We start from the raw sequence: 12,528 nt of genomic DNA on the forward strand, positions 1-12,528 counted from the left end.
GATAAAGGAATGGAGGACGAAGGAATTTATACCAATGGAGTTTTTCCTCCAGTGTGCAGAGTTCATGGACCCAACCAGGTGAGATTCTTGTTCTAGAGATAAAGACTTTATGGCTTGGTTGGTTAACTTACTGTCTAAACTAAAAATAATAATAATAATAATAACCAAGCAGAAATCCAGGGAAATGTGTAGAAGTGTGTCACTGAGTAGCAGTGGGACCAGGCCTGAACTAGATCTTTAAAAGCCCGAGCTCTGCAAAGAGTACCATGATTCTCCCCTCCACAATGCCATACATTGGTAAGGAAAATGACAAGAATGCCCACTATTACAATTTCTGTCCAACAGTGAACTGAAGAGTCTAGAGACAGCCCAGTAAGGCAAGAAAATAAATATAATAAATAAGAATTAGAAATGAAAGAACACTCTCAATATTTACAGATGATATAATTTTGTATGTAGAAAATTTCAAAACACCTACTAAGTTAATTGAATTAAAAATACTTTACAAGGTTGCCGCTTACCAAATCAATATAGAAAAATCAACAAACAGAAAATAAAATTATTTAGGGGATATCATCTTTAAAAAAGATACCATCTTGGCCCTGGCCGGTTGGCTCAGCGGTAGAGCATCGGCCTAGCGTGCGGAGGACCCGGGTTCGATTCCCGGCCAGGGCACACAGGAGAAGCGCCCATTTGCTTCTCCACCCCTCTGCCACGCCTTCCTCTCTGTCTCTCTCTTCCCCTCCCGCAGCCAAGGCTCCATTGGAGCAAAGATGGCCCGGGCGCTGGGGATGGCTCTGTGGCCTCTGCCTCAGGCGCTAGAGTGGCTCTGGTCGCAACATGGCGACGCCCAGGATGGGCAGAGCATCGCCCCCTGGTGGGCAGAGCATCGCCCCTGGTGGGTGTGCCGGGTGTATCCCCGTCCGGCGCATGTGGGAGTCTGTCTGACTGTCTCTCCCTGTTTCCAGCTTCAGAAAAAAATGCAAAAATAAAATAAAATAAAAAAAAAAAAGATACCATCTTAAAATATGCCATTTCTAATTGTATCAAAAATAGTTTTAAACACCTAAGAATAATAGATGAGTAAGAATTCTACCAGAAAACTATATTACTCACAGAAACTAAAGAACAACAAAATAATGAAAGGATGCTAGGCTCATGGATTAGAAGTGTTAAAGTTGTAATCTTAATTAAAATGGGTTTTTAAAATATAAATATGTAGATTTTAGTAAATCTTAAAAGTTCTCATCATAAAAAGATTTTGTAACTGTGTGGTGATAGATGTTAGCTAGGCTTTTTGTGATCATTTCATAATGTACAGAAATATCAAATTATGTTGTATACCTACATCTAATATAACGTTATATGTCAACTATACCTCAATTAAAAATTAAAATATTTTGAGTTCTAAAGAATATTTGGAACCTGACAATCTGTTCTGAAATTTATATGAAAATGCAAAGGCCAAGAGTAGCCAGGATACTTTTGAATAAGCAGAAGATGAGAAGACTTGCTCTGTTAGAATTAGGCTAGTGCAATATTAGTGCAAAAATTTAAAAATATGAAGCAAAATAGAGAGTCCAGAAATCAACTCGTATCATACAGCAAAGGTAGCAATAATGAGCCATATAAAAAAGCAGTCTTTTCAATTAATGGTTCTAGAAAATTGAGTATCAATATGGAAAGTAATAAAACCTCATACTATACACAAAAATTAATTTTGGATGGATTCTGGAAATGGAGGCATAGCTTCTCTAAGACCAAGTCTCTCATGAATAAAAATCATAAACTTGGGACAGCATATTAAAAAATTACTCTCTGAATATCTGGAGAAAATTCAAGAGCAAACAGAAACACAAGGGACACACTTGGAGAAAGGTACGGCACTAAATGAGTTTCCCATTTGTAATTTTGCCTGTAAAGTCTCTTACATGTGTGCATCAGTAGACATGAGCAAGAAGCCAGTACAGCCTGACCAGGCGGTGGTGCAGTGGATAGAACATCGGACTAGGATGTGGAAGACCCAGGTTCGAGACCCTGAGGTCTCCAGCTTGAGCGTGGGCTCATCTGCTTTGAGCAAAAGCTCACCAGCTTGGATCCGAGGTCGCTGGCTTGAGCAAGGGTTACTTGGTCTGCTGAAGGCCCACGGTCAGGGCACATATGAGAAAGCAATCAATGAACAACTAAGGTTCGCAACAAAAAACTAATGATTGATGCTTCTCATCCTTCTCCATTCCTGTCTGTCTGTCCCTATCTATCCCTCTTTCTGTAAAAAAAAAAAAGAGGCCAGTACACATGATTAAAACCTGGAAACAAGAGAGTATAAACAAATATATCTCTTGGTATATTTACTATTTAATAGCAGCTAAGATGAATAAACTTAGTGACATATAGTAATATTGACACCAAATAATATAATTAAATGAAAATTTTCATCACTAAAAATTTTATATAAAGCTTTTAACTTTTGTGAATTAAAACCAAATTAAATTGAAAACACAGTTTTAAAGGATATATATATATATATAGGTAAACAAAGTTATATGGCCAAATTAAAAAAAAAATCAAGGGAATGGACATGGTTCCACTGGGTTAAGGGGGGCAAGTACATAGTTTACTGGAGAGAGCATTTGGTTTGATATAGGTCTACCAGCAGGTTTCAGATTCAGAGATACCAGTAACATCATTAAATAAATAAAGAAGCCATTGATGGAGCAATTATGAGAAGGCATCTTGAATCAGGAATTGTGATTAAATCAATTTTGTGCACTTGGTGTTTGCAAAAGAAAGGTTGAAAGAAAGGGATGAATAAAGGAAAAAGGGAAGGAGAGAAGGTGGAATGGACAACTAGGATTGGAAGAACATTAAGACTGAGATTAGATACCATTGTTACTAGATTTCCTTTTAGCTGCCCTTGGCTATCAGAGAATGGGTAGGAATTGGGTTCATGCAGGGCCGACAATTGTTCAGTGTTTGCAGTGGGAGGCCCCCAGCATGAGGGATAGTGGATTGTAGCTGAGACCGAATCTGTGCTGAAGACTGCGGGAGCTGGGGGAGCCTGGCTCTGAGCAGCCAGGACGGGACTTGACGAGACTATCTCTGGTGACTGGGGTGTTGTTGTTGTGGCTTTGGAACACATTAGTGGAGAGACTGCCATTGGGCACTCCCTCAGAGAGTGAGTCACAGAAGACATTAGAAAGTATATAGATGGAATTGAGAATCTGAGCCAGGAAGGGGCTGGACTTTTCACAAGGACTCAGTGTGGAGATGGTGAAGAACATCAGCTCAGTTCAAATCCTTCTTCTTCCACTTACGGTTGTGTGATTTGGGCAAATTCCTTATTCATCTGTTCATCAGGCTCGCTTCCCCAGTTGCAAATTGAAGTAATCCTTACCTCATAGAGTTTTCCTAAAAATGACTAAAAATTAAATAAGATAATATATGTAAAAGATATGGTATCGTAAGAACTCAATGTTGGCTCTAAAATAATCAACCTGCTCAGCAAAGGAGCTCAAAATCAGACCCATCCTTGGATAGGAAGCTAAATCTGAGGGGCAAGTGTCCACAGGGCAATGCACACAGGAGGACAGCCAGACAGAGGGACTTGGTAAAGCTGGAAGCATGGTTTATTCACCACCCTGCTGGAATCCCTCAGGGGTACTCCGTGTTTCACGTTTGCTCTTTCTCAAAATCAACAAGAGCATGTGTGACGATGAAATTTACTAGTAAACCCATCCACCAGAAACCAGTCTCATTTGAAAACTATGGGTTGGAAGGAGTTTTCATTACACAGACCGCATGATATGACTGTCCAACCCACCTCGTTCGTTTCTGAGTTTGCTCGTTGCTTTTACAGGGTTCTTGGGATCTGAAATCAGTACTTTGTGAAGTCTGTCTTGGATTATTTGTATTTTCCTTTTTCACTTAGGTGTTTTGGGGGGGGAGTGTTGGGGGGCCAGGGGTAACTGTTTTTTATTTTGTTTTCCTTTCTCTGTCATCTACGTAAAGCTCCTTTTGAAAATATTAGCCTGTGTGAGCACTACAAAGAAAGGAATGAGAAAAGCTGTCTCTATAATTGATCTGGACACTTTCAGTGTCCAAATATGGCCGAAGCAGTGAGACTATAGGGACCGAAATCTCAAAAAGATACACATTTAGCAGTAAAGGGACTTATGCAGTTGTTCACTCCTGCCGTGACTGTCCGAGTCAACTCTTCTTCTCTCTCTGGCTTTATGTGGGGCATGGGTTGGGATATTTTCCTTTCAGGGGGCTGATGGGAATAAAACTAGGGAGGTGGAGGAGTAGGACTAGAGAATTGTGGTTGCCTAAGGTTGGCTTTTGTCACTCATTTCCTTCTTAACAGGACAAACAGGCTGTATTACATTTCCATGAAGTTATGAAAGCTTATGAATTCTTTCATTGCATTTGCTAACAATCACAACCCCCAAGTCCTCTAACTATAGCTGCCTGCTCTCAGTGTTCCAAGTGTGATGACTTGGCCTCTGCACTTTGAAGCCATCTTCTTTACTACTATAGTTACTTCCCTGTGGTTTACCCTCTGTATGGTTCCAGAAAAATATGACAGTGAGCCATCTGGGTGAAAATCCAGTGAGTGAGAGGAGCTGGGAAGGTGGGAGGGTGATGATTTCACTCACTCTAATCCCTTGTCTTTCTTTGGGACCCAAATATTTTCCCTCCTTTATAAAAGAGCGAGAAAAAGAGATAGAGAAAGAAAGTCAGTCTTGTGTTGCCAATGTATTTTTTTATTCCCCAACAACCTCATTGCTGCCTCCTAGTGAAAGTTTTAGTATTGGAAAAAAAGACCATTTACTGGGGAGAATTTAAGGGGGAGAAGGAGAAACTGAATTTACTACAGACATGCAAACTTTTTCTAAGACTGTCAGTTTCTGATTAGATATATTTGTGAGCACAGGTGTATTACTGTGGCCACAAGAAAAATACAGAGCCCACACAAACTCTACTGATCAAGGTCTACTTTTCTGTGGATGTTCACAATCAAGAGTTGACAATAAAGAGCCCAACAAACTTATAATTCTCTTCCAATTTATTTTTCCTTTCCTATTCACTCACACAGGCTATTCTCTTCCCTGTAGCTTGGTATTTTTCACATTTAGGTAAAAAATGCACAAGAATAAAAATATTCAATCAAGTCATTCATAAAATCTATGGAAATATATTTTGGTACATAAGAAAGAAAAGGCACAAAAACTTACTTTGTGGAAAGCTCAACCAGACTCAGACAAGAGGTATGAGGTTAGTTAGTAACAGTAGAGCCCACTGGCTCCCTTTCATGCAGTTTGTTGTGGGGGCCTTGCTTTGGTTGGCAAGAGTTTAGGCCAAGAATATTGATCCCCCAAAAAGTGACATCAAAAACCAAATATCTTTTTGAAATGTGTGCAGTTTTATTTGGTGACTAGACAAACAAGCACATCAGCAGCCATTTTCTTTTTAGATATGGAAAAGCACCTTTGTTTTGCACAGGTTAACATTCTTAACTTAAATAAACGTTGTTTATTTAATATCATAAACAGGCAATATTGCACAATTTCTAAAACTACCAAGGAAGTATATGTATTTTATTTTTGTGCACTATTACACAGATAAGCACACATTTCAATCACATATACAAACATTTTTTTCCCATGGTAATAACTTATTGCAATAAATGTCTTAAATTTGAAAAGAGTATATTATAATTTAACCGATATACTATATTTTTTCTCAATCATCTTTTTTGTGTATGACAATTTCTATGATTAGACTCGATTTTATTCACGTTGTTTAGTGAGTAACAGTGTTTCATATCTTGCATCCCCATGCCTATGTTCTCTGTATGACAGTGTATCATATTTTTGTCTCAAAACGATTATACAAGTTAGTAGGGTAAAAGCTCAGCTATGATAATTTTGTAGTTTATCATCACAAAACAGTATATTTAATATTCCAGACTGTGTAATTACACCTGCTACTGTTTTAATGTTCCTCCACCCAGAGTCTGTGAATGACAGTGTCTTTATAGAGGTTGTAAAGTAATACGGTTCTATAGAAATCAGTCCAATTGTTGTAGCAATACAAGGGCCTAGCTGATACTAAAGTAAACATTTGTAAATTTGATAGCTTTAAGAAAAAAAAGAGACTCCTACACATTTCATTTGTGATTTACATTTCTATGAAATCACAGCAACAAAAGTTAAAGCAACAATTGCTATTCTATTTATTAAAATGAGCAATAAAACAAGCCTATCTCTTAAATAAATCTAATGACCTAAAACAGTTTTTATTTAAGTCTATAATTTCAATCAATGCTTTAGGTCTGTATGTATCTGTGTATAAATTGAATGTATATCACAGGGAAGACAAAATATTAACTATTTCTAGAACTTCCTACTTGCACACACCACATGGCTAGGTCAACACCAACTGCCAAAGAAAGAAGGCAAGCAAGTTTTCCCTGAAGGGCATGGCCAACTTGTGAATAAAATTTCCAGACTGATCATGTTATAAGTATGCTGTAGCATACCAAGAAGTGAGGAAAATATGCAAATGAAATCATATTATTTGATTTTTGCATCATAGCAATTGTAAAGAAAATCTGCTCTTACTAAAGAGTATTGTGCTTAACAACAAAATATTCTAGTATAGTGTGATTGGTATGCTTTACTTTTTTCTTTCAGACAAACACTTTATAGTTCTTTTTTTATTTTGAACATCTTCACCCTCTCTCTGCATTTAAGCGAGATTCTGTAAGTTAACTGTACCTTAAAGACATCAGCATATAGATGGCTCTGACGACCAGAATAGAAACAAAACAAAACACTCAGGATTTGAAGAGTCATCCTAGGATGCCTACTCTCAGCCTGGGCTAGCTCCTTTACCAAAGAGTTGCCAAGAGCATGCTCAGTTCCTCCTCAGTTATTTTTCACATCTCTACCTCTGACTGTGTGCATCACCACTACAAGAAAACGAGGGAAGCATCTGTTGCAAGTAACATCTGAACCTCCGAGGAAAAATGAGCACTCTCTTGCTAGAAAAAGTCTCCAATATTTTCCAAGGTGCGTTCCCTGCTCCTCCGTAGTTCACGAGACTCTCTTTTTGGTGCGCTCCTCTTTTCCCTGGGCAGAAAATCCCAGAGCCGAGACCGGTGCTGCTCTGCCCGGCCAGAGTAGCCGGGATGACTCCCGAGTTGCCAACGCCAAACAGTGCTTAGACTTCGCGGCTTTCCACTCGCCTAAACCTGCTCCCTAGAGAAAGGGGGTGGGAGGAGGAATATAGATGCGGGAGGAGGAGGGGATCTTGTTTAATTCGAAGTCCTGGGGGTGTGGGAGCGGGAGGAGGCTCCTCTGGTCCCTCCTCCCTCCTGGAGTCCCGGGCTCCACCTCCTCCGCTTGCCCCCAGATATACATACACTCAGCGGCCGCTGGATATGCACACCAAGCGCCGGTTGCGGGCGCGTGCAAAAGCAGGCAGCGACACTCACCTGAGCCCGTGCTCAGGGCTCCTGCCGCCTCGGGAGCGGCGGTGGAGTGAAGGCCTGGGCCGGGACGGGGCCCATTGTGCTGTGGAAGTCGGGAAAGCGGGAACAGCCCCAGTGCGGACCTGCGACTTGAGGTGACGGCGTGGTTTTCTTAAATCCCCTTGCAGCACCTCTCCCTCTTCGCCCTCCGCGCTCCGCAGAGCCCAGGAGAGGGCCCCTGGCTCGGCGCACACGCGGACGCACGCCGCGAAGCCAGCGCGCCGGCGCAGGAAACTTGGGCGAAGTTAGTTGCAAGTGCTGGGCGGCGGCGGAGAAGAGAGAGGTGGGGACGCGGCTGGGGCCGGGCCAGCAGCCCGTGCCGAGGCGAGGCAGCGCCGCCTTCCAGGCTTGGCGCGCTCCGGGACCCCCAGTCGGCTGGCTCGCCTGGAGGGGCTCGGAGCAAGCCGAGCCGGCATGGACCCGGGCACTGCGAGACGCGGCGCCTTGGCTAGCCCGGAGGATCTCCTCTGAGGCCTGGCGACCCTAACCTCTATCAAGTCTCATCCTACGTCCTCCGACCCGCAACCAGAGAGGAAGACCCGCGAGGCAGGTGCTGGGGACGCAGACAGCTCCTCACTTCCAAAAACCCCAGCCTGTTGGGGGCGGGGGTTCCCATCTGCGCGCCCTACCCCGAGTCAGGAAGACCGGCTTGTGCTGCTGTATTTGTATTGATATCCACTGCTGCTCTCTCCTTTCCGGTGGTGCGCCCGGACCCTCCTCCGCCTCCCCCTCCTCTTCCTCCTCCTCTTCCTCCTCCCGACCACCTCCACTTCTCCCTCATCTCCATCTGCTACTGTCAAATGAGAAAGTCACGGAGGAGAACCCAAACACTTCAGCCTCCGAGAGCCCCCTTTGGCACTTGGCGGAACGTGGCAGCGGGCTCCTCGCCCCAACTTGGTGGAGCCTCCGCAACACATTTTTCCGGGCTGCTGTGCATTTAAGAGAGAAAAGACCGAGGAGAGGAGAGCTCTGCCGCGCAGCGTCTACCTGCAGGGAGTTCGCGAGAAAACGCCACCGGAGAGGAAGGACGAAAAAGAAAGCGAAGGGCAAACTACCACCGTGGGGTGGGGACACCGCCTAAAAGTTGTCCTGATCCGGAGACGTTTGTCCCGAGCGTTTGGCCAGAGAGATCAGGGAAGCGCGAGAAGCGGCGCGGCCCTGGGCTGGTCCCCCGGCCCCCTCCGCCCCGGCGGGAGCGACGCCGAGGCGTGAAGTGAGGCTCGGCGAGCGCCGGCGGCCGCCAGTGCCCGCGCCGACAGCCAACATTGATTTCCTCCGGGCGGAGGGCGACGGCCCGGGCGGCGGGCTGCAGCCGCGGCACGGCGAGAGCATGTCCAAGCCGGTGGACCACGTCAAGCGGCCCATGAACGCTTTCATGGTGTGGTCGCGGGCCCAGCGGCGCAAGATGGCCCAGGAAAACCCCAAGATGCACAACTCGGAGATCAGCAAGCGCCTGGGCGCCGAGTGGAAGCTGCTCACGGAGTCGGAGAAGCGGCCGTTCATCGACGAGGCGAAGCGCCTGCGCGCCATGCACATGAAGGAGCACCCCGACTACAAGTACCGGCCGCGGCGCAAGCCCAAGACGCTGCTCAAGAAGGACAAGTTCGCCTTCCCGGTGCCGTACGGCCTGAGCAGCGTGGCCGACGCCGAGCACCCGGCGCTCAAGGCGGGCGCCGGGCTGCACGCCGGCGCCGGAGGCGGCCTGGTGCCGGAGTCGCTGCTGGCCAACCCGGAGAAGGCGGCGGCGGCTGCCGCCGCTGCGGCTGCCCGCGTCTTCTTCCCGCAGTCAGCCGCCGCCGCCGCAGCAGCAGCCGCCGCCGCCGCCGCGGGCAGCCCCTACTCCCTGCTCGACCTCGGCTCCAAGATGGCAGAGATCTCCTCGTCGTCCTCCGGCCTCCCGTACGCGTCGTCGTTGGGCTACCCGACCACCGGCGCGGGCGCCTTCCACGGCGCGGCGGCGGCGGCTGCAGCGGCCGCCGCGGCCGCCGGGGGGCACACGCACTCGCACCCCAGCCCGGGCAACCCGGGCTACATGATCCCGTGCAACTGCAGCGCCTGGCCCAGCCCGGGGCTGCAGCCGCCGCTCGCCTACATCTTGCTGCCGGGCATGGGCAAACCGCAGCTGGACCCCTATCCCGCGGCCTACGCCGCCGCGCTATGACCCCGCCTTGCGAGGACCGGTGGGCACACGTGTACATATGTATAGGTACGAGCTCTGCGGCCACCCCGTGCGCCTTCCCGCCACGGGGGCCTCTGTTTGTTTGTACATAAGATGTATAGGTGCCAGGCAGAGGCCGAGATGCCGGTCGGGGCGCGAGTGGCTAAGCACGCGAGTGTGCGGGCGAGTGTGCGCGTGAATTCACAGGATCATTTCAGACTCGCACTTCGGCAGCCAGCTTTACAGAGGGCAGTTGTATCCAGCAGCAGTCGGTTGGTGTTTGTTTTGTACTTTGGAACCTGTTGCGTTTTGGCCCACAGAGGTGGAGGAGTAACTTTTTGACTTGTTGGGCTCTCCAGTTTTGTTTGTTGGAAGTTTACTGTTGGTTTTATTTTTGTTTCTCATTATCTTTCTTTTATTATTTTTTTCTCCTGGTCTGTGTTGCATGCACTCTGTTCAAATGTTAGGTCTGAAATGGCTAGCACAAGGGAAAACCTGACCTGTGTCATTACTTTCTCAGAGTAGGATGGCTATGAGCAACCTTGCTCCCTATTTGTACTATTTGAACTTTGCAAATCTCTGTTCTCTCAAGCAAAACTCCCAGGCTGGATCCATTCTTGACCAGTGACCGTTCGGATCTGGCCTTTTGTATGTGAGACGATCGCGGTTTCTTTTGTTTATCATGCCATATGCAAATCAGAGCAAGAGCTCTTCCTCTGGAGCAAGGAACGCAAACCAGAAATATGTGTGAGATAAAAAGTTCTTAATTGGATTTCCTCCCTTAAATAAAAACAAAACAGCTAGAAATCTCCCTTAGTCCACTCACTTAGATTTCTGACACAGTTTACAGAAAATGCAAAGGCCCTGTTCCTATTTTCCCCTATGGCTGCGTTCACCTTAAGATTGTAAATGTGTATATGTCCGTGCAAACATTGAGTCTGAGAATGTGTTATTTACGTTGCCCTAAATTTGAGTCTATTTTACACTCTAAAGCATTTTGAGCAAATGTCAAAGTTAACTTTCAAAAATTGCGGGATATTTCAGAATCGCAATTTTATCTAAGGTTAAATCAGACTTTTTTGTCTGAGTAGTAATTATATATTTATTATTTAGCAAAACTGAAAAAAAAAAACCCCACAGAATTGTTTTGACATGTCTCTCGTTGTCAACTAGCATTTCTCCACCAACTTGAACTATTTGAATGTGTTTTGGAGTTCCCTCTCTAATTAGTTTATTTTTTAGATCACTTACAATTCATTTGCAATTTATGATAAAACACATTTTAGGGAAAAACATTCCACAATGATAGCTTTTGTGTTTCTTTTTAAATGTATATATTTTGACTAATGTTTGTGAATGAAGTTGGCTAACATGTATTTAGTTTCATTTTGGCTTTATGTAATATAAAGTTTTTAAAAGTTTTAAGTATTGGTTTTAACGTTTATATGTAAATGGTTTTCTTGTGTGACCTTCTAATTTAATATTAGATGTCTAAACTATATCTGTAAATTAGAATCTGACTATCACTCTGTTCATTTTTTTTTGAACAAAGAGTTTAAATAAAGCCTGAACCAGGGAAAAGAGAAAATCCTCTATTTCTTGTTGAGTTCCTAACAAGATTTTTATCTGAATTGCCCTTACGTGCCTGGTCCAGGTGAAGTGTAAGGTATCCCCCAAAGGCGGCCTTTGTTTCACTTTTGAATAGATTTACTAGGAAATCTAAATCAAGCCATTGTTATTCAAAGCCAAAAACCTGATTTATCACATTTTTAATCGTGAATAGGAAAGAAGATTTTTAAAAAACCAAGTAGTTGTATTATCTTGAAAAAAAAAAAAAAGGCATTCATGAACCAGTAGAACAGAGCCCATTGAAAACATCCAGACCGTTCAAAGCATTTCATTAGTTTCCAGTAACATTTTAAGGGGGGAAAGTTGCCTGACCACTTTATCTTGTAGTAGGAGAGCCCCACCACTTAAATCAGTGTAATTTGTTAACATATCTTTGGCATATTCCTTATTTACACCTTAAGATTTTATTTGCTGTACAGCTAACAACAATGTACAACTTTTGGCCTCTTTAGGGCTTTATTTTGTCATGCTAATGACATTAAAATAGAAATATAGCACATTCTAGTGGAGAGGCTTGAATTTCCAGAGCTAGACAAGTTTCCACTGGAAAAAGATTTGAAATCATAAGTGAAAAATCATTAATTTTAGAGAAGAGATTATAAGGCACCAGGAAGACTATTACAGAAAAAAATAATAATAAAGGGAGATCTTTATTTCCCCCCCACCCACCCAACCTCCCAAGGTAGAAATTCTCAAGATCCAACTGGTTTTAAACTCCTTCCCCATAGATAGAGACTATCTCTTGAGCTGCATGTCTATATAAGCAACCCAACTCTTTAAAGTCATTGTTTTCCCTCAACGGAATAATATTTTAAGAACCATGCAAAGTTTTGGAAATGTGAGAAATAGGTTCTGCTGGTTTGACCCTGATTCACTAATTAAAACGATCCCTCTCCTGTTATTCCCCGAGCTCTTTGCAATATTATAAGTTAATTCATATGGTTCTGAGCGATTATGCAAAACTAATTTGGACTGTCCAGGGGTAATTATCCCTGACACGGTTAATTAAATCCTTTCAAGCCTTCGTCTTTGCCTTTTGTAGCAGCCCATCACTTCTCAACACGGAACTTCCTGCGGCTCGCTGGAAATCACCCGAGCCCTAAATCTTAGTTACCTCCCTGAGCCTTCCAGCTCGGCTCCACCGCCTGAAGATTCCCCGACCCCCACCGCCCCCTCCTCTTTTCCCAAAGATCAGCGTTTTCTGGGA

The 12,528-nt window shown here is 44.4% G+C and overlaps 1 protein-coding gene and 1 long non-coding RNA gene across 2 annotated transcripts; one reads left to right on the forward strand and one right to left on the reverse strand.

The window, feature by feature from the left end:
• Positions 1–7,124: 7,124 nt before the first annotated feature.
• Positions 7,125–8,581, reverse strand: LOC136402821 (uncharacterized). The gene is made up of 2 exons (XR_010751039.1): positions 7,499–8,581; positions 7,125–7,262 (listed from the first exon to the last, which is right to left on the reverse strand). It is a non-coding gene; the product is annotated as an uncharacterized lncRNA (long non-coding RNA).
• A 148-nt stretch (positions 8,582–8,729) lies between these two features.
• SOX21 (SRY-box transcription factor 21) lies at positions 8,730–10,841 on the forward strand. Its single transcript, XM_066380685.1, has one exon. It carries the CDS (start codon positions 8,865–8,867, stop codon positions 9,693–9,695), a length of 831 nt encoding a protein of 276 aa, XP_066236782.1. The 5' UTR covers positions 8,730–8,864; the 3' UTR covers positions 9,696–10,841.
• The last annotated feature ends 1,687 nt before the right edge of the window (positions 10,842–12,528 follow it).

The sequence above is a fragment of the Saccopteryx leptura genome, chromosome 4 (assembly GCF_036850995.1).
Source record: "Saccopteryx leptura isolate mSacLep1 chromosome 4, mSacLep1_pri_phased_curated, whole genome shotgun sequence".
NCBI classification, from domain to species: Eukaryota; Metazoa; Chordata; class Mammalia; order Chiroptera; family Emballonuridae; genus Saccopteryx; species Saccopteryx leptura.